Source organism: Thunnus thynnus, chromosome 1 (genome assembly GCF_963924715.1).
Source record: "Thunnus thynnus chromosome 1, fThuThy2.1, whole genome shotgun sequence".
NCBI classification, from domain to species: domain Eukaryota; kingdom Metazoa; phylum Chordata; class Actinopteri; order Scombriformes; family Scombridae; genus Thunnus; species Thunnus thynnus.
Window position 1 is genome coordinate 29,774,504 of NC_089517.1, and position 26,177 is coordinate 29,800,680.

At 40.6% G+C, this 26,177-nt stretch overlaps 2 protein-coding genes and 1 long non-coding RNA gene across 11 annotated transcripts in view; all 3 read left to right on the forward strand.

The window, feature by feature from the left end:
- chd9 (chromodomain helicase DNA binding protein 9) overlaps positions 1 to 8,718 on the forward strand; it is a 78,659-nt gene extending 69,941 nt beyond the window's left edge. For 6 of the 9 annotated variants that reach the window (XM_067594884.1, XM_067594893.1, XM_067594945.1 and 3 more), the window contains 9 exons: positions 284 to 1,159; positions 1,339 to 1,508; positions 1,675 to 1,905; positions 2,891 to 3,068; positions 3,314 to 3,462; positions 3,684 to 3,914; positions 4,044 to 4,193; positions 4,577 to 4,681; positions 5,068 to 8,718. In XM_067594884.1, coding sequence (XP_067450985.1) covers positions 284 to 1,159; positions 1,339 to 1,508; positions 1,675 to 1,905; positions 2,891 to 3,068; positions 3,314 to 3,462; positions 3,684 to 3,914; positions 4,044 to 4,193; positions 4,577 to 4,681; positions 5,068 to 6,081 — 3,104 coding nt within the window. In that variant the 3' untranslated portion in view covers positions 6,082 to 8,718. The remainder of the gene's footprint in view (positions 1 to 283; positions 1,160 to 1,338; positions 1,509 to 1,674; positions 1,906 to 2,890; positions 3,069 to 3,313; positions 3,463 to 3,683; positions 3,915 to 4,043; positions 4,194 to 4,576; positions 4,682 to 5,067) is intronic. The other 3 variants (XM_067594902.1, XM_067594912.1, XM_067594919.1) reach the window with 3 other exon arrangements.
- A 1,795-nt stretch (positions 8,719 to 10,513) lies between these two features.
- LOC137186221 (retinoblastoma-like protein 2) lies at positions 10,514 to 24,288 on the forward strand. Its single transcript, XM_067594967.1, has 14 exons — positions 10,514 to 10,734; positions 16,056 to 16,178; positions 16,629 to 16,735; positions 17,107 to 17,210; positions 17,388 to 17,525; positions 17,978 to 18,142; positions 18,375 to 18,432; positions 18,904 to 18,974; positions 19,333 to 19,509; positions 19,782 to 19,853; positions 20,216 to 20,279; positions 20,920 to 21,080; positions 22,828 to 22,992; positions 23,105 to 24,288. Exons 2-14 carry the CDS (start codon positions 16,105 to 16,107, stop codon positions 23,342 to 23,344), a joined length of 1,596 nt encoding a protein of 531 aa, XP_067451068.1. The 5' UTR covers positions 10,514 to 10,734; positions 16,056 to 16,104; the 3' UTR covers positions 23,345 to 24,288.
- Positions 24,289 to 24,662: 374 nt separating this feature from the next.
- Positions 24,663 to 25,728, forward strand: LOC137189530 (uncharacterized). Its single transcript, XR_010929655.1, has 2 exons — positions 24,663 to 25,135; positions 25,539 to 25,728. It is a non-coding gene; the product is annotated as an uncharacterized lncRNA (long non-coding RNA).
- Positions 25,729 to 26,177: the final 449 nt, after the last annotated feature.

Genomic DNA, 26,177 nt, shown 5'->3' on the forward strand with positions numbered 1-26,177 from the left:
ACTAAATCAATAAAATATTTGGGTTGCAACCATTACAACATCTAAAACCATTTTACACTCATTCCTGGCTGTAAATGGCTTTATACCGGTGAGAGGTCGGTAGCACCTCGTTGAACAAGCTGGCTCAGCAGTACTGAGGCAGAGGAACTGATAAGGTTAATCATTTGTGGAAAGACAAACAGTGTGCTGTTTAAACTCCAGGCACAAACAGGTCTTTGGTTTGTACCTGTAGAGCAGCCTTTATTTCCTCTCACACAAGTTTTCTCGTATGTCTTTGTTCCAGACTCTGCAGTGGACCCATCTCTGACCATCCAGCCCATCACAGAGGAGCGAGCGTCTCGCACACTGTACAGAGTAGAGTTGCTTCGCCAGGTGAGAGAGCAGGTCCTTCGTCACTCATTACTCTATGAGCGCCTGTCACTGTGTCAGATGAGCTCTGACTTACCCGTGTGGTGGGAAGCTGGTACTCATGACCGTGACCTGCTAATTGGTGCTGCCAAGCACGGCGTCAGCCGCACAGACTACCACATTCTTCGAGACCCTGAGCTCTGCTTCATGGCTGCCCAACGCAACTACAGCCAAACAAAAGCTGCACAGCAGCAATCACGCACATCCACCCCGCTCCTACACCCTCAGTACCAGGCCACCAGCTCAGTGTTGACAGGCTCACCGGCGCCTCCAACAGCCCCGAGAGACCCAGAGCCCTGTGGGGTTGTACCCAAAGTCGAACCAGCCTCAGAAGGGGAGGATAGCAGGGAGAAGCATGGGGAGAGTTGGAGTCCTCCTCGAGCGCCAGCTACTCCTACAGGTCTGGAGGAGAAGCCTATTCCTGAGATGAGGGACAGTGAAAGGCAGATGGTTGCAGCACGAACGAAGCCTCTCACTCCCAACTCCTCAGAGAGGAAACCCAAGAAGACCAGCAAGAGAAGCCGCAGGGAGGCCAGGCGTGGCTCAGAGTCCGACTCAGATGGCTCCTCCTCAAGCTCTTCATCCCGCTCCTCTTCCTCTTCATCATCATCGTCTTCTTCCTCGTCACATTCCGGGTCCAGCTCTTCCTCCTCTTCATCGTCTTGCTCCTCTGGCTCTTCATCGTCATCCTCCTCTTCCTCATCATCTTCTGATGACAGTGAAAGTGAGGGAGAGGAAGGAAAGAAGAAAGGTGAGTACCTCTAACCCTTTTTAATATGTAGGAGACAACTAAGTAAACCATATATACCATGCAAATTCGATTTTTCTGTTGCTCTTTGGTACTTTTGCTTAGTATTCAAGAAGTCTCTGACACTAAAAAGTTTCAGGTGTGTTTCTAATGTCTGTCTCTGTGTTCTGTCACGTTCTCAGTGCCTGCAGCAACAAGTGTAAAGGGCTTTGATGAGGACAGTGTGGCATCTCTGAGCACTACACAGGATGAAACGCAAGACACCCATGTGGCTGAGAACGGCATCACCAACAACTCTTCGCATCCTTTCCAGGGAGGAGGATACATGCTTGCTGCATCGTACTGGCCAAAGGTGAACCACTGTACTGTAAACACGTGCAACCCAGTCACTGTTATTGAAATATAATGACACTGCATACAGTAGCTTACACAACATCTAAAGTTTAAGCTATTTAGACATTACTAAACTAAATGGTCATCAGCTTGAGTGTGCTGATTTTCTATGCTGTTTTATGTAGGATCGAGTGATTATCAACCGCCTGGACAGCATCTGCCAGGCAGTGCTAAAGGGCAAGTGGCCAGGAACACGCCGGGCCTACGAACCTGGAGGTGCAGTGGCCTCCTTTTACACCACCAAGCTGCTGGACAACGCCAACAGCCTGTGCGAGGACCCCTCTGCCTCGCCACAAGGGTCAAAGGTGACCAAGCATGTTGCAGAAAACAAGGAGTTCTCAGTAAAACTGAACGATGTATGTTGATTTCTCCCTTCCTCCCCTCCTCCCTCTGCTTCACCCTAATCGTAGGACCCTACCACTTCTGCTGCCATGACCGGTGTTAGTTGCCGTGTTCAGCATGTTTCTCTGGTCTTCTCCTTTCTTTCCTTTGGGTATGATTAGTGGTTTTGACTGCCTGGCAGAGGAGAGATTAATTGAATAGCAGCCTTCCTCTCTTTTCCCACACACTCAATTTGAATTGGGCTCTGAGGCTGTGATTACACGAGCACAAATCACTCAGTCATGAAAATATAATAAAGTTCAGTCTGAAGCCTCTCTAGACTGAAGGGGTCTTGTTTATAATCTGATTGAAAAGGAGACCTCAGCTGTGGGTGTTCTCTAATATGCTTCTAGGCAATGTGGCTATTAACTTGGCAGGCTTAAGTCTCGCTTCAATCTATTCCTCGCTTTTGTGTTGCTTTATGGCGATAAGGATCTTTTCCCAAATTGTATGGTTTTCACCATTGCTGATCATCAAACACCTGCTGCTTGTTGTTTATGAAATCTGGATTTTTTTATGCTGACAGCAGCTATCCCTTTGGCATGGCTTTCCATTACAGTCCAAGCTATGAGTAGACTTTACCCACTGCCCTAGTAGCCACTACCCACTGTGTGTCATGTGTCCCAATACCACTAACAAGAAAATACCTAACAAATATTTGCTGTTATTATAAGAAATTCTTATTTACAAGTTGATACTTTATTACATAGATTAAAATTCAGTATACCTACCAGGATATAGCATTAGAGCTATGAAAATAACACAAGACACATTTACTTTGAGATCCTTAAATCACTGGGGAGACAAACAGGTAGAGAATGCTAACATACAGTATGTAATCAACATTAGAAGTCTGATAAAAATTAAGGATAGCGTTTCTCCTTGTTCATAGTTCTGTATGTTAGCCTTGTGACTATGCATCTGTCCAGACTTGTGACTCTTGTGCCTGTGTATGTGTAGCAGGAAGGAGGTCTGAAGTTGACCTTCCAGAAACAGGGTCTCCCTCTAAAGAGGCCCCTGGAGACAGAGGAGGGCCCCCAGGCCCAGCAGCAGTACCTGGCCCGGCTTCAAGAGCTGCAGAGCGCCTCGGACACAGGCCTGGCAGACATCACCAAGCCACACTGCAGCTTCCAGAACGGTGCGTCTATTTAAAATACAGAAAATACCTAAAGGCCTGTGCATTCTGAATGTGCTGGGATGGAGCCAGCCTGTTTTCCTTTACCACCACTAGATGGCAGCAGAGTATAGTTTTGGTGATTTAAACACGTCTTGACTTCAATTGGGAGTCTTATCTTTCTTATCCCCCCCCCCCAAACAAAAAAAAAAACAATAGTCATATAAATCTCAGTAAAGTCAAAAAATGACTGCTTGGTTCCTCTGCAGTGCCTCCAGGTGTTGCTGGTCAGATGAGGCTGAACGGAGTAGTAGATGGTCAGCCGGTGGTAAAGAGGCGAAGGGGGAGGAGGAAGAATGTGGAGGGGATGGACCTGCTCTTCATGAACAAGAGTCGAGCCCCTGCTGTCTCTGATCAGGTAAGCTGTTTTTCTTTTTTTGCTTTGTTGCAAAAACAGGAGCCTTAATACATTGAAAAATAAGTACAAATGTTCAGCTTGAAATAGATATGGTTTGTTGTTAATGTGTATTTATACAAATTATGATGCCGACTTTGTAAAAAGCACACGTGAGTGTAGTGATTGTGCTGTATATGATGAGCTGTAATGGAAAACTCTATAATGTGCACATGTATCTCCAGGTGCCTCCAGGATGGGGTGGTATTGGCCAGGTTGGCATGGCTGCAGCTGCTGTGCCGGGCTACAGTCAGAGCTCTAGTCAGAGCCCCGCAGACACAGAGATCAGGGTCCCTGTCATCAACCTCAAAGATGGCACCCGGCTTGCTGGGGATGACGCTCCTAAGAGGAAAGATCTGGAACAGTGGCTGAAAGAGCACCCTGGCTTTGTTGCAGACACAGGAGCCTTTATACCTGTGAGTCCATATTTTTTTACTGTCTTTACAAGGTTTCTGTAGTTTTACAGTGAAGTTACCCAAAAAAAGACAGAAGATTCCCTGCAGCTGACATTTTCTTTAAATGAGTGTTTTCTATTTCATGTCCAGGGGGTGAATAAGATGCAAATGCAGTTCCACTTCCAGGACGGTCGGCCCAAGCAGAAGAGGCACCGCTGTAGGAACCCCAACAAGATCGATGTCAACAGCCTGACAGGAGATGAAAGGGTCCAGATCATCAACAGGAGAAACGCGCGCAAGGTGTGTTTGTGTGTGAGCTTGTGCGTAGATTTGAGTGGCTTCTGACATTAGGTGTTAATAATTTCAAAAAGTGAGTTTTACCTCTGTTCATTTTAATTTTAACAGATTGCATTGCTGTAGCTGTCACATTGTCCAAATGATTTGCATTTATAAACTATAATGAAAATCAGATACTCTGTAAACATCTATGCACAATACTGTAGAAAAATAATCCAATCACAATAAAATGTCTATTGTGCCTTTTACAAACGAGAACATAAATGAAGTAATATTTTCATATATTTAATCTGCAGTCAGAGTGCAATGTATGTACCTGTGTGCTTCCCAAATGTAAAATATGTATGTTGCCGGTTGGTTCATGTTGCCTGTAATCTTGCCTGTAGGTCGGTGGAGCCTTTGCTCCTCCTCTGAAGGATCTGTGCCGGTTCCTTCAGGAGAACCCAGAGTACGGAGTCCCACCTGAATGGGCAGATGTTGTCAAACAGTCGGTGAGTCACTAAATAACGCATCCATCAGACTAAAACTTTCACTGGGACTGTCACATCAAGAAAGACTGTTTCAAACAGTGTTGATATACTGTCAGTTGCCAGTTTATTAGGTACTACTAGCTAAAACAAATGCAATCTAATACAGCAGTCCTGCAATAACTTTCATTAATGTTCTTACCTGTTATAGTTAAGTTCATTCAACTTTGTATCAATGAAGGCTGACTTAACCGTGTCGACAAAACTGAACATTATAACTTTCATGAAGGTAGGATTTATTGTAGTGCTGTTGTACTAGACTGCATTAGTTTTAGCTTGATGTACTGCATTTGAGACCCCATCATTATTGCCTTCTTCAGCTAGCTAACCCTGCATGTGTCACTTCTCAGGGTTACCTCCCAGAGAGCATGTTTGACAGGATCCTGACAGGACCCATTGTTCCTGAGGAGGTGAGCCGGCGTGGACGGCGACCTAAGAATCCTCTGGCCAAGGCGGCAGCAGCAGCTACAGCGGCGGCGGCGGCAGCAGCACCAAACCCAGCAGCCTCCACCCTGGGCCTGAACCCCCTGCTGACCAATGGCCTCCTCTCTGGAATGGACCTAACCAGCCTGCAGGCCTTCCAGCAAAACCTGCAGAGCTTACAGTCCCTGCAGCTCACCGCAGGGCTTATGGGGCTTCCATCCGACGCAAGCAACCTGGCCGCAAGTAACTTAGCTGCCATGTTTCCCATGATGCTGTCTGGTATGGCGGGATTGCCGAACCTGCTTGGCATGAGCAGCTTGCTTGGGAAGCCTGCTCAGGAGGGCGCAGCTGGCACCGAGGACAAGGCGAAGGGAACTGCCAGCGGTGGAACAGGAGAGCCGTCTGCCTCTAAAGCCCCTTCTCACACCTCAGACACCAAAGGAGAAAGGACCGAGGGCTCGAACACAACTCCTTCCTCCACTTACAGCGCCACTTCCTCTGCCACCGCCCCACAAAGTGCTTCAGCTGCCTCGGCAGCCTCCGGTCACCCACTGTCTCTTAACCCCTTGTTACTCTCCAGTATGATTTACCCAGGGATGCTTCTCACTCCAGGCCTTAACCTTCCTGTGTCTGCCACACAGCAGCAGAGCTCAAACAGTGATCCCACCCCTCCTGCAGCCTCCCAGTCATCGCCACAGGAGACACAGCGGCCAGCAGCAGAGAAGGACAGAGAGGAAGAGGAGGAGGAGGAGGAGGAGGAGGAGGAGGAGGAGGAGGATGACGAGGCTTTGGAGGAAGAAGAAGAAGATGACGATGAGGAGTCAGCAGAACAAAAAGAGAACAGTGGTCCTGAAGGTTTGGGAAAAGCAGAGTCATCTTCATCAGAGTCTGGGAGCTCGTCTTCATCCTCAGACAATTCAGACTCCAGTGATGAGGACTGATCTATGAATATATAATTACAAATTTATTTATGTATCGCCTAGAAATGTAAACATATATTCACATATATATGGATTTTCCAGCACTTATGTTGCTATTTCTTTACATGTACATACAAGAACTAACTAAAATGTTGTGTAATAAATATTCCAAAAACATGACAAACAAACAAACAAAAACAAAACAAACAAAAAAAACAGCAAAAAACTGACTTAAAAGGAACTGAAATAAAATTTCAGTGTTTGTTCACAAGGTACAGTCTTGTTTTGAGACATTTTGCATGTCAGACTTTAGTAGATTTCTGAACTCTGTGAACTTGTACCACACGATTATGTACAATTGCAACAACAAAAGGCATTATTGTAATTATGTCAGGATTTAATTTTATTAAAAAAGTGAAACTACATCAACACGCTCGTTGAGCTGTACTATTAATATATTTTGATTGTTGGGGGTTGGGGAATGACACTTGACAAACACTTTTCTCTTGTAAATAGTCAGTACTTTTACAGGTTCGTTGACACTTATGCTTTGCAGATCATACGTTGGATATGTCAGCAATAACTTGGGCAGCTAATGAATGTCACTGAAGCTGTAGATTCTCTGTCTGCCATGTTCCACCCCAGTGCACAACTCACGCAGCCTCACCTGTTGTACCTGTCATTTACCTTCATATCACGTTGAACAGTTCATTCCTGCATTTTCAGTTCACCAGTTCATCCATTTTGGAGGCAGAATTACCTGAAGCTCCCTCTTCAACATGGCTTCGATTATGGGGGAAATTCTGTAGAAGTATTATTTTTGTAAATCAAACAAATAAGCTTAAATTCCTTCTGAAATGGATCATAATTTAATTCTCTGCTGTGATTCTATTTATTTTTAAGTTTTCACGTGGATATCTAATTTTTAAACCTCACCATCACCTTACAAACATGCCGCAACATGCTCAAGGTGCACTTTAGCTACCCACAGTAGGCGTACACGTTCACTTGCACATCTGTTGATTTTGACTACGGTGTCAGAGTCTAATAAACTCCTCAAGCTGTGGGGGACAGAAAACAACCTTTTACTGTGTGCCAAAAACTGCCCTTTGACCCTCTGAGGTCCTGACAGAGTTTTGTGGTCTCTGTGTAGAGGAAGAGTTCAGGATTCTTGATAACATGGATATTATTACCACAGCCCCGGCGTATTTGACTGCATCTTACCTCAGCTGTGCTAAATGGATTGGCTTCACTGTGCAAATGTGCATGGGAGTGTTTTCTCTGTGTCCATGTACATATTGTCCTCGTCCCCTGCTGGAATGTGTGTGTCAGAGGCCTTTTTTGTTTTGTTTTTTTTGTTTTTTAAACTGAGAGCTTCCACTGTGTTGTCTTGTTTTGCTGGACTGCTCCTCTCACCTGGTATCGACTACTTCCATAACTTCCAGTCTCAATGCTGTGTATTAAGAAAGGGGCCTTGCAAGCTATTACTAGTAGAGACTACATTACTAGTGTAATTACAACTGTTTTTGACCTTCAAACACGTCTCATTGCTAATCTGTTGCAAATTTGAGTCCTTTGGATTTTGGGCTGCATAACCACCTGTCTACCAAAGTCTTACACAAGACACATGGCACAAGCACAAACTAGTTCAAATTATGGCTAAGATTGTAGTAATTGTCATTGTCTTTGAGTATTAAATTTTACACAGTGCCAGACGGGCTAGCGCAAGGAAGGGCTCAATATCGCAGCTTGTGTTGCTGGGAGTTTGCAGCTTGTGTATTTCACGTAGTCCTCGACTCTGTTCTGCTGATGAACGGAGCCTCAGCTAGATGTAGAAGTGCCCTTATCCCGTACCTCACTCTCATTCAACTTCTGTCTTGCTCAGATCTGTCTGCAGCGCTCAGTGTCCATGCTTGTGGGTTTTGTCCATCATCTCCTGCACGTGTTCATTTTAAGCTGTAACCAGGATACACATAAACACTGGAATTCACTCAAGCCGAAGTACCTTTTTGTAATTTTTCTCTAGCGCAGCAGTGCTTGCTCTAGGACTGCTGTTACACAGTGGACTGTTAGATACACAGTTCAGAGGTTATCTCTGAGGTGAGGCAGGGGCTTTTGTTTTGACTGGGGACAGCGGAGCACCTCCCCCCCCCCCACCCCAGCAGGGTCCCTCAGTGCTGGAGAAACCCACTGACTTATCTCAGTCTGTTTTAGTTCTGAAGTATTGCTGTAGCATCGTTCTCTAGTGGGTGAACCATGAACAACCCTGTGATCTAAAAACACAAAGACTGAAGACACATCTGATTTATAATGTTGCTTTAAAGTGGTTTTCTTGTATGCCTGTTATATAGACCTCATCATGGTTTTTGCTTGCAATGCAATTGCATTTTTTGTAATATTATTACTAACAGTACGGTATTTTTCTATGTCTGAGCGATGAACTTAAACATGCCACTGTCATTTTGTATATCTGCACCTCTGCTCTCTTTAAACTTGTAGTGCCCTTATGCAAACACCCAGCCATCGCTACTTCTGCTGTAGATGATTGAACTCAAAACTTTTGCTACTTTTTGTTGCCCCACAGTGCTGGGTTGATGGATTGATGACTGTGCTGAGCCTCTTAAGGGGACAAATGGGGGGAGAAAAAAAAAAAAAAGGTAGACATAAGATTGGACATTTCGCTTTCATTTTGCTTTTTCTTTTGATTGTGTTTTTCCTAAGTTGTACTGTACAAGGATTTCCAATGCACTGCTAGTGCTAGAGTAACTAGAAGCAGTGTTAAACCTGCGTTAAACACAGACACAAGTAAACAATGACCAATATGCAAGGAGAACGACAACACACACTACTGCTGTACAGGGAGGTTCTCTTTCAGTTTTCATACATGTAATCACTGAGATGACAAAACTAGCAGCATTGGTTTTGTATTTTTATTTCAAGCTTGATAATATCCTAAATGTCACCTTGGTCAGTTTTTGTCTTTTTTTTTTTTTTTTTTTTTTTTTCATTGGACAGTTGTAATATTTGCAAGTTGTGGTCTGTGTAGTCAAATAATTCTTTATGTAGTGCAGGAAAAAGCATCTTAAGTCATTTGTAATTTATTGGATTACTTTCTATGAAGTTCTATAGAGGAAACTGAGGTTTAATTATTTTTATTAAACATATTCTTCTGACTATCCATAAAGTGTGCCTTTGCCTGTTACTTTGTCTGGGACCTTGTTCAAGAAAACATCAGTATCAGGAACTTTTTTGGCACTTGTCCACCTCAAATCTGTAACACACTCTCACTGTTCCACTTCTTCAACTGCAGCTTCACTTTATTTAAAATGTAACATCACTAGATGAGTCTCTGCACACTTTACAGGTTGAATAAAACAACTGACACAATACTGAACAACTTACAGTGTAGAAATCCAACACACACACACACACACACACACACACACACACACACACAGAGGCAGGGATAGCAGTTTCAGGTAGAGGGCAATTGGATCATTACCCAAACAGTAAAACTAGAAGAGACCAAAGCACAGAGAAAAAAGATGAGTTTTCAGCCTGGATTCAAAAATCTCCACAGATCCTGCCCCCCCCCAAACATGCAATAGGAGCTTATTCCACAGCAAGGGGGCTCTGAGAGCAAAGACTCTACCCCCAAGGGGCATTTTCTTGAATCTAGGGACAGCTAGAGCGTAGAGGACATGATGGAGTATATGGAGCAATAAGGCTGGATATCTGGGGGGGTGGAGGGGGGGGCAATCCGATTAAGGCCTTGTAGGTCAGCAGGAGGATTTTGAAATCAGCTCTGGCTTGTATTGGTGGCCGATGTAAAGACATTAGGATAGGACAGATGTGAAGATTGTAGCTGCTGCATTTTGGACCAATTGAAGACCTCTTGTTGCACTTTTATACTCCGTCATATTTATCAAACTTAGTTTTCTACACTGGCTTTCACTCAAGTGAGCAGATCCGGAGGCACTGGAGGCAGCACAGGAAAGAGCCTTGACCTATGTGCATAGAAAAGTTAACTTCTTGTTTCTTAGGTTCTCTACAGTATGAGTTTCATTCTATCAGTTCCAGGAAATAGACCTTCAACTTCCTTGAATCAAGAGAATTGAACCCTTAACTGTGGCAGGTGAAGTTGATTCTCTCTTCCCTCTTGTTTTTTAATGTGAAGGGGTTTTTTTTGTTTGTTTGTTTTTAATGAATAACACCAATCAATACTCAGAGTGCAGGTAGCAAAAATATGCTCTACAGAGTTCTTTAGTTAATGTCTCCAACTTTCTTTGCCCAGGTAGCTTCTTTTAGAATGTATGGCTGTAATTGGAAAAATGTCCTTGACATGTCCACATTATCTTAGCAACACTTCACTGGTTAGCAAGCACATGTTTGTAAGTCCTCCTTTCCTCCTCTTGGTGGTGCTCAGTGGCCTGTGTTCAGTCACCTCCACTGCTCCTCACTGCTTCTTACTGCTACTAGATACAGTAACAAGTTGGGGCTTGTCTGCAGTGAGAGGCCAGTGGGCTGAACTTCCTCAGCCTGCACAGCAGCAGGTTGACTGCCCTGCCCCACTCTCACCAGCCGGACATAATAAAGCATTATTATTAGATCAGGAAACCCTCGATCTAGCTGATGAAAATTCACCAAAACATCTCACAAGAGTCAGCAACACCGGTAAGTGATTTCTACCGAACTCTGAACTTGTAAATAAGTTTCTTGTGTTCAGTAAAGCTAAAAGTCTGCTGACTAATGAAAGTTTAGTTTCACACAAAATGTATCATCTCTCATCATCCACTTGTGTACGAGTGATGACCGCATTCTACAAGACAGACCGACCCTCAAACAGTTAATAAGTGACTATTTTAAAGAGCTCTATTGCAGCCAGGGCTGTCTGCACTGAAAGATAACGTCATACTGATAATCAAACACAAAATGAATCTGCACTTAACTTGAGCACCATTTAAATGTTTAAATGTCGAAGCACATGTCTGAAAGTGAAAGCAAGGCCTAGTTTGATGTTTTTGAAGACCAGTGTGGGGAAAACAGGAAATGGGTGTGAGCCAAAGAAATTGGCAACAGATTATGCAGAACTTTAAGTGTAAATTGATTTGTGACTTCCTACTGAGTTACCAAAAAATAAAAATAACTCTGATCTACATTGCAGTCGGAAGCAACACAGCAGCCCTGCGACAAGTACTACTTCTTTAAAAGTGAAAGTTGTTTGATACACTGCATTAAAGATAAAATACAGAATAGGACAGATAATGATGCATGACAACAGATTTGAATGAGTCCCCTCTGAGTTAAGTATAAGTTATTTTCCGGTGTTTGTGCTGCTCACTGACTTTCTTGTGCTCTTTATTTTCTGAGACTCTGAAACTCTGGTGTCAAAGCAGGACAAACAGACTGGAGACAGTAGCAGTAGCAGAAGATTTCTTGACAATTAAGGGTGTATTTTAATCAATAGTGCATGGTTGAGCCAGAGGCTCAAACTGAACACGACAGGCTATGATTCATATGTGTGAGTGGTTCCAAGTTCCCATTTATCTGCGTTGGTTGTAGGTGTTGTCTGGCAACATCTGGTCTCCAACCTGCAGCTGTAGAGATGAGTCAGACGACTTGGTGTTTAAATCTGCCTTTCACTCTCATGATTTCAGTGATTTTCCCTGTAATTCTCCTCTCGGTGCCCGATTCTGATTGTTATTGTTGAAGGTCTCGCATAAAAAACAGGCATAAAACCAACAATTTAGAAAATTCTTGATTTTAACAAACTGGAAAGTGCATAGGCCAAACTGCTTTGCAATAGAAAACTGGCTACTGGAATTTTTGACTATTTTGAGTTTGGAAAATCTGACTGACCACCTATTTAGCTCTAGCAATCATCCCGTTCCTTTGGATCAGGTTAAAATAGTTTATTAGCTCAAATTTTGAAGTAATTTTATTTATGAATGTGTAATTGTAGTCTACTCAACTCGCAGTTATTACTTTTTTGTGTTTCCTGTATTTTTATTCTTTTAGAAAATAAGTCTGTTATAGAGACTTTTGATGCCATTAAATACAGAGTGATAAAAGGTAAATACTTATGTCTAATTCAGCTAGACAGCATATAGATTCACCATATGATATGATATGAATAACTTTTTTCTTGAGACATGTACCCTTCACTAATTGATCACTTTTTTTTATACTGTAGACCTCCTCTTCCTTATCTGTCCAATTTTTTTTCTGTATCTGATTTGTTCTAAATTATATTTTTTCTGTCTATATTATAATGAATAAATTGTAAAAAAAAAAAAAAAAAAGAACCAGGCAATACTGACAAAAAATTAATAATTTGACCCCTAAAATGATAAAATAAAATGTAATGTGAAGACATCATAATTTTTTCTCTGTGTTCTTCCCTTTCTCCCCCACTTAAATGAACTATAAAAAATGAACTGCAACTACAATATAATCAAAATAAAGATGGACTGTGACATGTTTGAGGAAGCAGAGTGTAGACAGCTATCTGCAGTCATCGGCAGACAGACTAACTGTAAAGTGTCCCTTTATGAAACACAATAACTGGCAGGAAGGTTATTTCATTTGGATTTTTTTTTTTTTTTTTTTTTTTTTTTTACAAAATCTGATGAAATTACAGTACAGGATGATGATGAATGATGATGATACTAAGTAGAAGTATCAGGGAAATTTCCATAAAAAATGTCTAACTTCCGTTGCCACGACATCATGTCCTTCTAATGCAATAATGTTTGATTTGATTGATTGATTTAAGTGTCCTGCCTCATAGAGACTTACATAATTACACACACACACACACAGACACACACACACACACACACACACATTTTTTTCTTAAAAGATTACTCAAAATGATTCATCCATTATTATTAAAATAGTTGGTGATTAAATCAGGGTAAACATCCCTATTAAGCCCACGTACCATATAAGTCATATCCATAAAATAAAAAATAAAAAAACAACAACAACAAAAAAAAAACACAGTATCATTTTTTGCTGTTTGATGTTTCTTCCAATGAAGCTAGTTGTTACAAACATGACACTTTTTATTGTAGGTCAATCAGATTTGTCAATATTGAATTATGGAAGGCCATGTGTGACATGTGCCTGCTGATCCCGGAAGAAGTTGCAAAAAGACTTTGGTGATTTCAGTCCCTCAGAAAATTTTTTGCATATTTCTACTACTGTTTTATTGTTTCTTTTGGAATCAACATATGAGTTTTAGCACATCAGCAAACAGACCACATGCTGCATCAGTAGCTGCATAGTATGGTTCATTGCAATGACACAAAGCATGATAAACATGTATAGTTTACATTTTTGTATGCAGTTTATATTATTATACTGTTAAATATAGTAAATGTGTATGTTTATCTTTATTTATTTTTTAATTAACATTTTTAGCTGGTGGGCTTAAAGGGGATGCTACCAAAAAAATCACACTGTTCGGGTGGATATAAATGAGCACAGATAATTATTTATCTGTATGATCAATTAATACTTTTCATATTATGTTAGCACACCATTTATTTCATATAGTTGTTTTTTTAATATAATGTATGTAGAATAAAATATTACAATACATAAATTCACTGATGTTCCCTTTAAGCCCACCTGCTCCCATTAAGCCCACTTGACTGTATTTCAATGGGGAATTTGTCCCTTTTGACTTTTGAATCATTTTCCTCCCTAATTTTAACCTCACCTCATTAATCAGCTCAATAAATCAGATAATTAATATCCATATTTAAATATCAGTGATATTACATAGGTCAGTTCATTTTGGACAGGCCTATATTCTGTACTAACATAAGCAATATTTTTTAAAATCTTTTTTAAAGCTTTTCAGATGAGTTTTAGTTTGAGATGATTTAATGAGCTTCAAGATATTCTGACTGATGTCTCCTCACAATGAATTGTATGTTTTAATGTATATCTACAATGAACTGAATGGTTTTAAAATGTGTTTTTAGTGTTTTCAAACTATTATCCTAAATGTGATTAACATTTGAAAATCAGTTAAATTTATTGTTTAAATGTAAATCCTGAAATTGACTTATTTACTAACCTTAGAACATTAGTATTGAACCTGAAATGTCAGTCGGTCTTCAGAATTCTTCATAAAAACATCTTTGCACTTTCAACCAGCTGGCTGGACCAGAACTTTTGGCCAATTTGAAATGCCAGCAGCACACTGCAGCATAGAGATACAGACACAATGACAACACATATTGAAAGATGAAGTATTGAAGAGTAATTTCCACTGTAGTTTTGATTTTGTTTGTAAATAGTTTTTTCGGCTACATTCCGAAGAAGACATGTTGTAAGTTTAGCTTTTTGTGTCTTGACAACACAGCAAAATGTCTGGTCACGCCTAGCTATTTCAAATTCCTTTTACAGGCCACAGGACTGACGTGGAGACAAAATAAAAATAGTTATTGAGAGATTACAGATTTGAATAGAACAAGTTTGTATTGTTGTAATATTTTTTAATATATATATTTATTTATCAACAAATCATAAAGTAGGTTTATTTGGAACACTCATGGGCTTAAAGGGTACATTAGGTACACCTTAAGCCTGTGCCAGACTTTTGACATATTTTGACAACTTAGACAATAAAAACTGTAGAAATCGGTATAAATGAATTATTGACACTTCAAATGAGAGATTAAACTTTCATTTTAACAAAAATATTCTCACTTAAATTGGGGCATTATATATTAAAAATATCTGAAAAGTAGATTAGATGGGCTTAACAGGGATGTTTACCCTAATAGTTGGTAACTAATCGATTAATTGTAAATATATATAAATATAATAATACATAATATAATAATATACAATAAAATGAATAAATAAAAATGGGCATATTTCTCAAATGAAGAAACAAAATCACAGTTCTCACACCCACCCACCCACACACACACCCACACACACACACACACACACACACACACCACCACATGTCGTCTGCAGACACCGGAGACTGAGGTCTGTCTGACTCTGTGAGGACTGTAGAATGTGAGGACCCAGAATGATAAACAGCACATGTGGGAATCATTAGAAGAACAGAGTCTCCATTCAGGCGGGACAGAGGAGGAACCACACACACACACACACACACACACTTCCTCTGGTTCCATAGTTACTCAAACTTTTGGACAAAAAAGGCCACATCACCTGCGACCATTTCTTTTCACATCATACAGCCTAAAATAAAACTGACAAAGATGAAAAATATGTTGTTTATAACTACGCTACACGTAGGTGGAGGGACGAGTGACCAGGAGCGCCGCAAGACTGACGTCATACCGGATCATAATGACACAAATCAGAAACCTTAGAACCCTTTTCATGGAGAAAACTCTCAGAAAAAAAAAAAAATTGCATCAGCATTAACAGCAAGTCCTGACTGTCAGTTTAAACCTGAGGCCTGTGGTTGTGTGTTGAGTCCTGGCTGAATGTGCAATGTGTCACAAGAAGCTTAGTATTTGTTCATTAATTCTAATCGCTGCTTGTAGACGTGACTCTTCTCTGGCATCCTGAGGAACAAAGGATTACTCTTGTTGAACATGAGAGCTTGGTCAACGGCTCAACATTCTCTAACTGGCTAAATAAACAAACTTGTCAATCGTACATTGCAGTAACCTGTCATGTCTGGCAAGATCTCCTCTTAGAGATGTGAACACTTGTGACTGATCAGAATGAACCGTTGACACCGTGCAGACGAAGTTTCTTTATTAAGTGCAGTACATGACTGTTTTCATTATGACTAGTTTCTTATAATAGTACCAGACTAATGAAAGTATAAAGATACATAAATGGTTTAAGAAAATAAAGCTGTTCTTAAAATATGAGACATTTTAGCATTCATTGTTTTATTTTCTAAGCTGTTGATTTTACTGGGCTGCAAGGCTTTCATGTGCACTCATTTTCTTCACAGTGTTTTTCATGTTCTTTTCCTTGTTTAGGTGCACGTTCCTGCTCTGACTCTCATCCTGTGTGAGTGCGGAGGTCACCATGGCAACCAAGCCTCAGGGCAACATGGGAAAGCCAATGTTTGGCCCCAGTGACAGCCTGATCGCTGTGTTCAAGTGAGAGCTACAGTCACACGGTGTTGCTCATGCCGTGGCCATTTTGTGTATGTGTGTGTGTGTGTGTGTGTGTGTGTGTGTGTGTGTGTGTGTGTGTGTGTTTGTGATTTTCGGTCTTTACAACATTCCGTAAACATAACAATGGGCTAGTTACTGCATCATTGGTGTATTGGTAAAAAGACACAGAGGGTGTGGTTTGCATCAAGACAAAAGGTCTGTTTTACTGCCTGTAAACATTATGGTCAGTTTAGGAGGTTTGTGTTCACTCTCATTAATTCTTTTGACTGTTGCACTGAGAGTTTGTGTGGTTTTTTTAATGCACTTCTCAGATGTTTTCCAACCAAGCACTCCAATTCATAGATATGAAAGATTACCATTTCCTTGCTTTTTTCCTATTTTGTTTTTTTTTGTTTACCTGGTCACATTCCTGCTTTGATTCCTATAATTCAGGCAGTGCAGCAGAGATCCAACAGAGGCCATTAAAACAAGACTGAGTCGTATGTTGCACACATTCCTTCGACACCACAAGGGCGATGCAGGACATGAGAAGACCAACGGTATGCTAACATGTTCAATGATTTCACATGTTGAGTGCATGAGTTACTTGCATGTTAGTGAGAAATGCATGAAAGGTTTTACTCCAATATACTTTACAGTATGTTCAATATTAACCAGTGTATGACCCAGATTTTTATGATTGGCAGTAATTTATTAGTCACTCATTAGTCATTAGACTGATGAGTCATTACAGATACAACATGACTAAAAACAGTACTGTGTGTTTCAGCAAGGCAGGGGAATACTGTCTAGTCCTCCACAGTAATTTAAATCCCCACATGATTGTTTTTTAACGACAAGTATGACATTCTGGAGTGAAGCCCATGTTGTTGATATGTATCGCTTATAACTTATGTGTTATTGCTCACAGAGTTGGCAGCAAAGTGCTGCTGTGAGGCTGGGATCTGGTATTACAGGATACTGGAGGTCCTCGTCAATCAGGAGATGAAAAGACCAGGTGTCAGAGATATCTTAGTGAGTAAACTGCCCTCATGTGGCCACAAATGGAACTGCTGTACAGCTTAATAAAAACCTTTTGAGCCCCAGTAGGACACTGTATGACTGTAAGGCAGTAGGTCTCTGAGTGATACAGAATGTGTTACTTTTTTTTGTAATAATAAAGCACTTGTGTTTGTGATGTGTTTGATGCAGAGCAACCTGGAGAATGATCTTTTCCAGTGCTGCCTAGTGGTCTGCTGTCTGGAGATCACCATAACCTCAAGTTCTCTACCATGTGACTTCCCTCTGCTCCTTCAGATCTTCAAACTAGCAACATATCACTTCTGGAAGGTGTGTTTTGGCAAAGTTGTCTGTGTACATGTGGACAGTACTATATGCGTAGCTGTCTCTGTGACATTTAATGAAATAATTAAATAATTAAATATCTGTTATTCATTTAACCTTGACTGTCTAAGTATCAAATCTATACCACTCTATGAGTTTTGAACAGCTGTTTCAGTATCACATGCACTCTCGGGGTGAAAAACAAATCAGCAGCTCTAAACGTTTTGGACTTTATGGAGGGCACAGGGGACAGAAAGGGTTAAAACACACACTCACAAGAACTATTTTGGGACAAGCTTGATGGCAGAAAATGGGAGTTACATTCTTGTCTTATGAAAACATCAACACTAGTTACCGAGTGGCGGTCACTCAATTTTTCCCACATATTCCCAGATAGTTTCCCATCTGCTCTGAGATTTGAACCACTTCTAACTTTTTGTTTTCCTGCGGTCTGACAGGTGATTGAGCCGGTGTTGCGGGCTGAAGTGGGGCTGCCTCACAATGGGATCAGGCACCTCCAAGAAGTGGAAGAGAACATTCTGGAGAGTCTGGCCTGGACTAAGGACTCCCTGTTGTGGCATGAAATCAGAGCCAACGGGGGCCTTCTGCCTACCTGCCAACAGGTTGCCAATAAAACACACACACAAAAAAAACCTCTTTACCTGGCAACAGGAGTTATCTGACATTACACACTTAAGTTCACCTGATGACATTTCCGTGAGATGTTGAATTAGAAGTACAACTAAAATGTTTTTTTTTTTGAGCGAGTGGTGGATCTTTAATAAAAATGTCAAAGTGCTGTGAATATTTCTTCACACAGACTGAGCTTTAATGAGGGATTTGTGTCATGTGCAGGTGATGTCTCCTGAACAGCTTGAAGATCCAAAGAAGACAGACTTGCACCCACCACGAGGTATAAACAGAGTATATTTCACCCAACAGTATCTACACGATCTCCTTAACAGTACTCATCAAGAAATGTTGTTACTTTAATCACTAGAGATTTTAGTTGTTTGTTTAGTTTTTCACCTTTGTATAATTAAAATCTTACCAACTTATGTTTATATCACATATTCCAATCAATGTTTTTTATCTACCTATAATTATTCATTTGAAAAGGGAAGATAAGATATTAACTGACCCAAAGCCTTGCAATTAATACAGTAGGGTGACAGTAATGAGTCTATGCAAAAACCACTTGAGAAAAGAAGTTTTGGGTTTTTTTTATAATAGCTGTAATATATGGAAGTTTATTGTTGATTACATTCTTTTGCATTTAATTTTATGTTAATACATTCCTCAATATATGACACTCCTCTATTGCACACTGACTAGAGTATACTGTACTTATTACATCCTGACTGATCAATCCTGTGTTTCTCAGTGGATCTAACTGACTCATCAGATGTAAACAGGCCTCAGAGAAGCAGCTCCCTCTGTCTGTTTGTTCGCAAGGTCAGCTGATCTACCGCACCGACTCCACACACACACTGAAGAGCGGTTTATGAATGTTGTTTTTAATTATGCAACAATTAATTTTTTGATTTGACATAAGTGATCCTGGCCAAAATGACTAAAACATTCAGCACTACACATGTATGTATGATAGCTCTGTTATTTATACACTCATTAGTTCTTCGACTGATTTTTCTTCCCCCACTTCTTCTCTTGGTCATATGGAATATCAAATCATTTTAGATGCACATACATTATTTCACATGAGACAACTATGGGGAATCATTTCTCTGGGGTAGTTGTGGGGAGTTTTTGGAGAGAATATGTTTAGTGTGCTCATGTTTTCTCTTCGCTTCAGGTTTACAGCTTGACGGCCAAGCGTCTGAGGGAGCTGTGCGCCACACTGGAAATTTCCGAGGAGCTGCGGTTTAAGATCTGGACGTGCTTTGAGAACTCCCTGGTGCACCGCACTGACCTCATGGTCGATCGACACCTGGACCAACTGCTGATGTGTGCTATCTACATCATGGCTAAGGTGGGCTTTGATATGTTTGAGAGAAGTCTCAGTGTCTATTATGACCATGTGTTGAGTCAGTCCCTTCCCTATAGACAGAGAAACAGTGTCACATGTTTACTGTATTTTTGTTGTTTTTATGGATGATGCCATGTTGTTTTTACAATATCTCATAAGAATAAGAATTCATGTTTACTGTATGTATCCACATTCACCACTTTGAGTGATAAGAACAGACAACCTGCTAACAAATTAAACTGATCCATCGTATGTAATTTGCATTATTTTCACAGATTACCATGGTTGAGATACCCTTCAAGCACATAATGAATTGCTACAAGTCTCAGCCATATGCCAGCAAAAGTGTAAGTTTTTTTTAGATTATTGTTGCAATTTCTTTAGTATGTAACTACATCTCAGCTACTGTGAATGAACAAAACATCAGGAAAGAGCTGCTGAGTGATTGATACACAGACCTGGAGTAAGTATTCTCCCATATCAGGAAGCCGATTTGCTTAAAAATGGGATAATTCAAATATATGATGTGTGACTTTAAATGCCTCTTATTTATCTTATTATGGAATCTTATTATGGTCACAGGGACAGATGAATTGCAATTAACATATTGGAAGTGTGTGTGTGTTTTGTTTGTTTGTTTGTTTTAAGAGGTTTATCATGGCCTTAGTTTTTAAAAATAGTTATGAACACAGACTTTTTCTGTCCTCAGGTCTGCAAAAATGTGCTACTTTCACGAGGAGAGACGGAAAATTGTCCCATTGGAAACAATAACAGTAAGAAGGAAACACACTCGCTCATCTGTGTTTTGAGATGATGTGAATGGGTGGAATTAGGACTTCCTCTGATTACCTGATGACACAGTATGGTACAATGTGATCTGATTTAAAAAGCTTTACAAATACATCACAACATATACAGTATATGATGCTGTATATGGATGTATATTAATTTTACGTCCTCCATACTCATCTGTATAAATGTAATTGAGCCTTTTTATTTAGCCTTTTAGTCACATTTTTTAATTGATTTTTTTTTTTTTACACAAAGTTGCCAAAGCAATTTAATAAAAGATTACACATGCTCTGCCCCCGCTGTTGGCATGACACAAACACTTCCTCTGTAAACAGCAACAGGAAGATGAGTTGATTAATTAAACTCATAATTAATCATGAACATCAGTAACACATTACTTTTTTTCCTCTGGCTGCCATTCTGCTCGTCCACCATGTCCCCTGTTTATACAGCATATCCAAGGCACAGCTACATAAAAGCAATGCCTCATTGTTTGATGAATTATCACACATGGAGCAACCACAGTAATTTACAATTTATGATCTTCATCATATCAGTAATGTAAGAGGAAACACTAATTCCACCATGAGGTGTGATCATTTATTATATTGTTGATTACAGATAATGGAGACCACAGAGACAGTATCCCCACCCCCAACACACCATCCACACATTATCCAGGACCTTGTCAGGAGGAGAGGGGCAATCTTATTTATTTTTACAACCAGGTCTACACAACAGAGATGAAGCACTTTGTGCAGCAGTTTGCTCTGAACTCTGGGGTAAGTGAGTCATTTTAAGTGTCTGGATTTAGAATTTGAAACAACAAGACCAGAAGCCCAAAAAGCCAATAGAGGAGAACAGAGTAAATAGAGCCAGTGGGTAAAATGAGCCACCCCCTTTATCTAGGTAACCATAAGCTAAAGGAATCATGTGATCACAAATTAAGAAAGCACAGTTCACATTACTCAATCCATCTTGGACTCAAGCACATGGAGAGAGTGGTCAGCAAAACAGAGCAAAACAAATGACTTTTGTCATGCCAAGTGAATTCATCATGTTATTAAGTTATCAGTCTTGTATATTAATTAAAAAAGATAAGTTTTGGACATTATTACATGTTAATTTAAGTCAGTGTAAGCTACAAAACAAGGTCATAAACTTAGCATAACTGTGGATCTGAGCCACTGTATGAAACAGTTTTGTCAAAATGGAGGTTGTGGGGTAAAACGTGCCAGTGACATTGGGACAAGTTGAGTCAATGGCTCAATTTACCCCCCAAAATTATTTTCTGATATTCTAGAGACTAGAGACCCTGTTCATGTTAATGTTTGATCACTGTTACAAGTGCTACAATGCTGATGAATAAATACCTAATTGTTGACTGATGTTAAGTTTAAGCCACACACAAACATGCAGTACATACAGATGGGTGACAAATTAAAGGAATAGCCAACATAAAGTGTCTTAGTAAGGTGTTGGTCCACCGGAACAGCATCAATACACTTTGGCATTGATTCTACAAGTCTCTGAACTCTTCTGGAGGTATGAACACCATTCATCCAAAAGATATTCCCTCATTTGGTGTTTTGATGATGGTGGTGCAGAACACTGTCAAACACATTGGTTCAAAATCTCCCATAGGTGTTCAAATAGGTTGAGATCTGGTGACTGTGAAGGCCTTAGCATATGATTCACATCATTTTCATACTCATCAAACCATTCATTGACCCCTCGTGCCCTGTGAATGGGGGCATTGTCATTGAAATGGAAAGATATATACTTATGTTATTGTCTTAAGATTATGTTACACTGCCTTATAATCAAAAGCTCATTGTAAGACTTTATGATCTCTGCTTCCCGTATGAAAATGTTTTTAACAGATACTATCAAAGGTGAGGTGTGGGACTCGGTCATGGTAACTTTAGAGGGAATGTCCAGGAAGGAAAGGCAGATAAGGATTTGGCCTTCAACTCTTAATTCTCAGCAGAGACCGAAAGACCGAAAGAATATGGGATGATTGTGATGCATGTGGCTGTATATGCAAGTACCAACACTGAACTTCATTCAATATCTCTTCAGCCTAGCAAACTGGGAGATCTGGACTTGCAAATATGTATTCTGGATATTGCAATAAAACTCTGAAAGACAACTTGCTCTCTGAATTCATCTTAAATTTCCACTACAGTCATCCTGGAAGAAACAAATCCCATCAATGTAGAAATGTTTGATCATAGGATAAAGGTGATCACTCACAATAACTTTGTATTGATTCACAGTGACCCTTCCCTCTACTGGGACAAGTGGACCTGAACCATGCCAGCAAAATGCCCCTCAAAGCATAACAGAGCCACCAGATCCCCTCACTGTAGGGGTCAAGCATTCAGACATGGACCAGATTTTGCAGTAAAATCATCAAATGTAAAAAGTGGCTCATGTTACCCCATTCTCCCCTCCATGGAAATGTGAAATGTTGTAATAAGATAAATAAGACGGGTTTTTCTAACATGCTGTTTAATTTTTGTGCAGGGAGACACTCCTCCTTTGTCCACATACCCCAGACGGTGGTATTCATCTCCTCGCAGATGTCGGCTCTCCAGCAGCCACACCATCTTCATTTCACCGCTGAACCCGGAAACCTCTCCCCCTCGTACACCCGGACTCAGCTACTACTTCAACTCCAGCCCCTCAGAGGTAGATTGAAGACATTGGATATACATTTTCTACTTATTGAACACTTTTAGTAGAGCTTAAGTATTGATTTCATCACGATTGAACGGAATATTGTTACAAATATCATCCACAGCGTCTGCGCGAGATCAACAACATGATCAAGACGGGCAAGTCACCCAACAGGCGATGCCGTGAGATATCGTTGGATGAAGGGGAGGAGGAGGAGGAGGAGGAGGGAGAAGATGGCCCTTCAGCCAAGAGGCTTTGTTTGGACGGTCAGTCAGTCTTGCAGAGGCGACTGAGGAACGTGGTGGATGATCGCACTCACAGATGGAACCAGCCCTCTCCAGATACCAACTCTAACCTGCCCTAGAAGCATGACGTGTCACTCTGCTCCATTAATATCAGCTGTTAGAGGAAAAGCACACAGTCTTGTCTTTCTTCATGGTTATCATCATTTATCCGTTACGTGTTCCTTTGGGCCAAATTCTTTATCAGCTAAAGGTATTCACTGTATTCAGTCTGAGCTAAAATTACATGTTTTTGCTCTTTTGCTTATCACTTCTTTGACACCAACTGTCCAGGTGTTGTTATATACATATAAGGCATTTCATCCCCAGCTCAGCAGCCAGTAATAAAAGATTGTGGTCGTCCTGGGCAGCTACCTGGTGGAAGTGTATGGTGGTGTTTACATTTGAAGTAGGGCATGGCTGGAAAGTGCTTGGTTGACATTCCTTGGATTAAAAAAAAGTTAAAATAAGAAAGGATGGTACCAATTGAACTGCAGTTAAACTGGGACAAGCTAGTCTGCCTCTTACATGGGACATATGTCACCATGGCTTCACCAGGATCCTTCATGAAACGTGATTCTGATTAACTAAGTTGTGAATTAAAGAGGGAAGATACAAAGTGTTTACTTAGAGCCACTATAAAACAGTTTTTAATGCATTCCTCGTGTTTTATCCTGCACTGAAGCTTTCCTAAATGTATTTAAAGATTTTAGATGAGCTATGTTGAAAACCTAGCAAAACTAGTGTTTTCACTTTCTTGCAGGAATGAAGGAAAAGGGCAAAAGTGAAACCAGCATGGAACTTTATTCCATGGCACATGAAGGATATAGACAGATTTGAGAAACTAAACGCAACATGGATGATTTTATAAAGTATCGATCAAAAATTGCACAGGTTATTTGTGTTTTTATTCTATTTTTAAAAGAATCTCATGAACCAAAATGCTTTCCATGTATTCTTCAGTTTTTGATAAGCAATCAGTGTTATATTAAGATACATGTGAACAATAAATATACATTTGTTAATATGTCTCATCTTCGTGTCTCTTTGTTATGCTATTATTAAATTATATCATGCTATGTATTCTCTTAGAATATCAGACATTACCAGCAAAGGTGGCTTGGATTCTATTGAATTCACAAAGCTGTGTATCTATCAAACTATCTACAGTTTTTATTTTGTACCTTAAGATACTATTAGACTCGTAAACAAGAAGTTGCTCTGACACAAGCTGACTGATGATAAATAAAATTAATAAATTCCTCTGGCTGTACTGTGTGAACAGAAACTCCCAACACATTACTTACCATTGTGAAAAAATTGGTAACCATGGCTGCCCTGTGATTCACACACAATCCCCCTTGGTGTTTATCAGTAACCATGTATTGGCACACTACTGAGTTAATTGTCAACCAATGTTGCTTGGCAGGTAATTACAAAAAGGCAGCACAGCAGCAGACAAAGGCCCGTAAAATAAAACCAGGGAGACAAACACACAGCCAGGTAGCCAAACTCAATGCAACAGGAAGTTTCAAGGTTGCCATAGAGAACAAAGGCACCTGATCCCACAACAAGTCCTGGAGGTTTTAAGGTTATGAAAAGTGTATTAACACTCTACACACCTCTGGACTCCCTTCAGCTGAACAGGGCACGGTAGACTGTTAGATTTTGCTAAATCATGGGCTGCAACACGAGCCGGGGCACCACGGTGGTGGACCCTTCTGAAAAGCCAGAGGAAAGGCCGAAGACAGCCGCTTCAACCAAGGAGGCGTCTACGGAGGAAACCAATGGAACAACAGAAAAAGACAAAGATGAAAAACCCGACAGTTCCAGCTGAGTGTCATCTTTACACCTCATCCTAAACTCTACTCAAAGTAAGACATTTGTCAAATAACCTACAGACTATTCATCATTTCACGTTTCATAAAATATCTAATTTTATTCACCATCTGCATGAAAAATGTTTTTCCTATTTTACTCATCAGTTGACTGTCCCTTCACTCACTCAGTTATAAATAGAACAAGGATATACAGCACCAGTCAAAAGTTTGGACACACCTTCCCCATTTACCTGACTGAGAAAGCGTGTCCAAACTTTTGACTGTGCTGTGATACCTCATCATAAAGCAAGCAATTTATGACCATCGCACTGGGGTCACTTTGATACAATCACCTCTATAACTTGACCGCCGTGTCTCTCTGAGGCTATTTGACATGACAAATGGGCTGAGCACTGACTGAGATGGGCTCTGTGTGTCTGTGTCGGTGTGTGTACAGATTGGCCTGTCCAGGGTGAAGGAGGGCCTGTCAGCAGGAGGAGGCGATGCTGCACTACTGTCCATCAACCTCTGTGTCATCTGTGTCCACTCACACACACACTACACACACTACACATCCTTCTCCAGAAATACAGCTCTTATATTAATAAAACTATTTTGTGATAGTAATTTATCACTCAAATACTGTGTACCTGTGTTGGCTTTACATTCTTTTTTAGCCTTCATTTAGATCTCTGCACAGCCTCCTGCGGCGTACTTTGCATCATCTTTGTTTGTCTTTCACAGCTGTTATATGTTCATTCTCCTCTCTTCCTCCTCTGAAGCGCTCACACCTCTGGTCAGGGCTGATAGTTACAACACACTCTTTCAAATGCTTCCAATTGTGCTGCAGGCTAAAGCAGGAACCCTTTAAGATAGTCAGCTTATGTTTCAGCTGTGGGTACCTTGCAGCTCTCCAGCTAGATACAGTAACATGCTCTGCATATCAGAAGACTGCTACTGCTGTTCTTTTGGACAGTCAGAGACAGTGAGTGCTTTACACGGCAAATAGTGAAACGCTGCCAAGACGTGGGTTACAGTAATGCTCCAGCCCTTTCCAGTCTTTGCCACCAGGGGGCACAGACAAACACTGAAGCAG

What these genes read in the sequence shown, in the direction of transcription:
- LOC137186221 (XM_067594967.1), top strand. Translation starts at nt 16,105, where the DNA reads ATGGCAACCAAGCCTCAGGGCAACATGGGAAAGCCAATGTTTGGCCCC. An exon ending in AGCCTGATCGCTGTGTTCAA is followed by an intron (nt 16,179 to 16,628) that starts GTGAGAGCTACA and finishes CCTATAATTCAG; the next exon opens with GCAGTGCAGCAGAGATCCAA. An exon ending in CAGGTGTCAGAGATATCTTA is followed by an intron (nt 17,211 to 17,387) that starts GTGAGTAAACTG and finishes TGTTTGATGCAG; the next exon opens with AGCAACCTGGAGAATGATCT.